At 39.0% G+C, this 1,401-nt stretch overlaps 1 protein-coding gene across 2 annotated transcripts in view; it reads right to left on the reverse strand.

Moving 5' to 3' along the window:
• Positions 1-889: 889 nt before the first annotated feature.
• The window catches only part of LOC119585814 (uncharacterized protein YMR196W-like), a 26,189-nt gene continuing 25,677 nt past the window's right edge, over positions 890-1,401 (reverse strand). For both annotated transcript variants that reach the window (XM_037934534.1, XM_037934535.1), the window contains exon 19: positions 890-1,349. In XM_037934534.1, the coding sequence (XP_037790462.1) occupies positions 1,156-1,349 (194 nt within the window). In that variant the 3' untranslated portion in view covers positions 890-1,155. The remainder of the gene's footprint in view (positions 1,350-1,401) is intronic.

The following is a 1,401-nucleotide window of genomic DNA, read 5'->3' on the forward strand; positions in this document are numbered from 1 at the left end:
TAGCTTAAGCAAGAATTAGATCTGATATCCTGACCTTACAGAACATCCTAACAAAGTGAATGAAATATTTGCAAAAGGCATTTGTAATGGCACAAAACACCATACAAAATAGCACTTTCTTGGAGGATGAGACAACAAACACGTTTATAATATAATGTTTTTTCTGTCCTCATACCAACACTATACAAAGTTTTGCCATTCATCTGTTCTGCAATGTAATGGGTGAGGCGTGAGTAATTCGTATGGTTTGGTTTATATGGGTAATTATGATGAAACGCCTGATGCACGGTTAGACATGCGAACCGCAATAGAAAAATAATAATTTGTAGATGGAACTGATGGTGACTTGCGTAATATTCGTAGATAAATCAGATACCTTTAAAAAGCTTGGAGACATATATTTCAGGACGGTATAACTGTCAAAGACAAATTGAGACAAAGCTGATATAATATAATCAAATCCTTTATATGTTAAAGATATAATATAAAGTCAATAATACATCTGCAATCGAGCATTCATATTATTACAAAAATATATATGAAAAATAAAATCATGATTTTAATGATGATGAGTATCATTAACCTTCAAAGATAGCCCATTTAACTGCCTATTATCGTTATCACAGTGACAATTATCACGATATATAATCTCTCAAATATCCTTTGTCAACAGAACACCACAGCAGCATCTACTTTTTATTATTACTATTATCAACAAACGTACTCTAACGCTTTCGTACCAAATGTCTCTTTAATGGACACAGATGCTACTGATGCCGCAACACAACAACAGAGGGCAGATGAAGACACCTCTCAAGGAATTGTTCAACGTCAACTTTCAACGTAGAGGCAAAAACAGAGCTTCAAATGATAAGAAAAAACACACAAAAATGTTTCAACAACTTATAGAACAAATAAAAACATCTCGTTTCTACAAGGAACTGTTCAACGTCAACATTTGACAAGAAACAAGAAGAGAGCTTCAAATGGTTAGAAAAAAAACTTAAATGCCTGTTTCAATCACTTATAGAAAACGAGTACACAGAACAAATAAAACCATCCCGTATCTACACCAAAATACGACTGCCCATTCATTACACCACGGCCCTCTCCCTCGACGAAACCCACAAGGAAAGAGTGAGTAAAAGATGAAGCCTATTCGTCGGTATTATAGCGTCCTAAGCCAGCATGGGAGTAACCCAGGGTGATGTTGAGGCAGTTGGCCACCAGCGCCGTCCATCCGGTCTGGTGGGAGGCGCCGCACCCTCGCCCTGTCTCGCCGTCGAAGAATTCGTAGAAAAGGAGGAGGTCCTTCCACGCTGGGTCGTCTCGGTAGGCCTTGCTCTCGCCTGGGGGAAGGGAGGGAGGGCGCGTGTGAGCGGAATGTTGGGGAGATGCACA

This window comes from Penaeus monodon, chromosome 20 (assembly GCF_015228065.2).
Source record: "Penaeus monodon isolate SGIC_2016 chromosome 20, NSTDA_Pmon_1, whole genome shotgun sequence".
Taxonomy (NCBI): Eukaryota; Metazoa; Arthropoda; class Malacostraca; order Decapoda; family Penaeidae; genus Penaeus; species Penaeus monodon.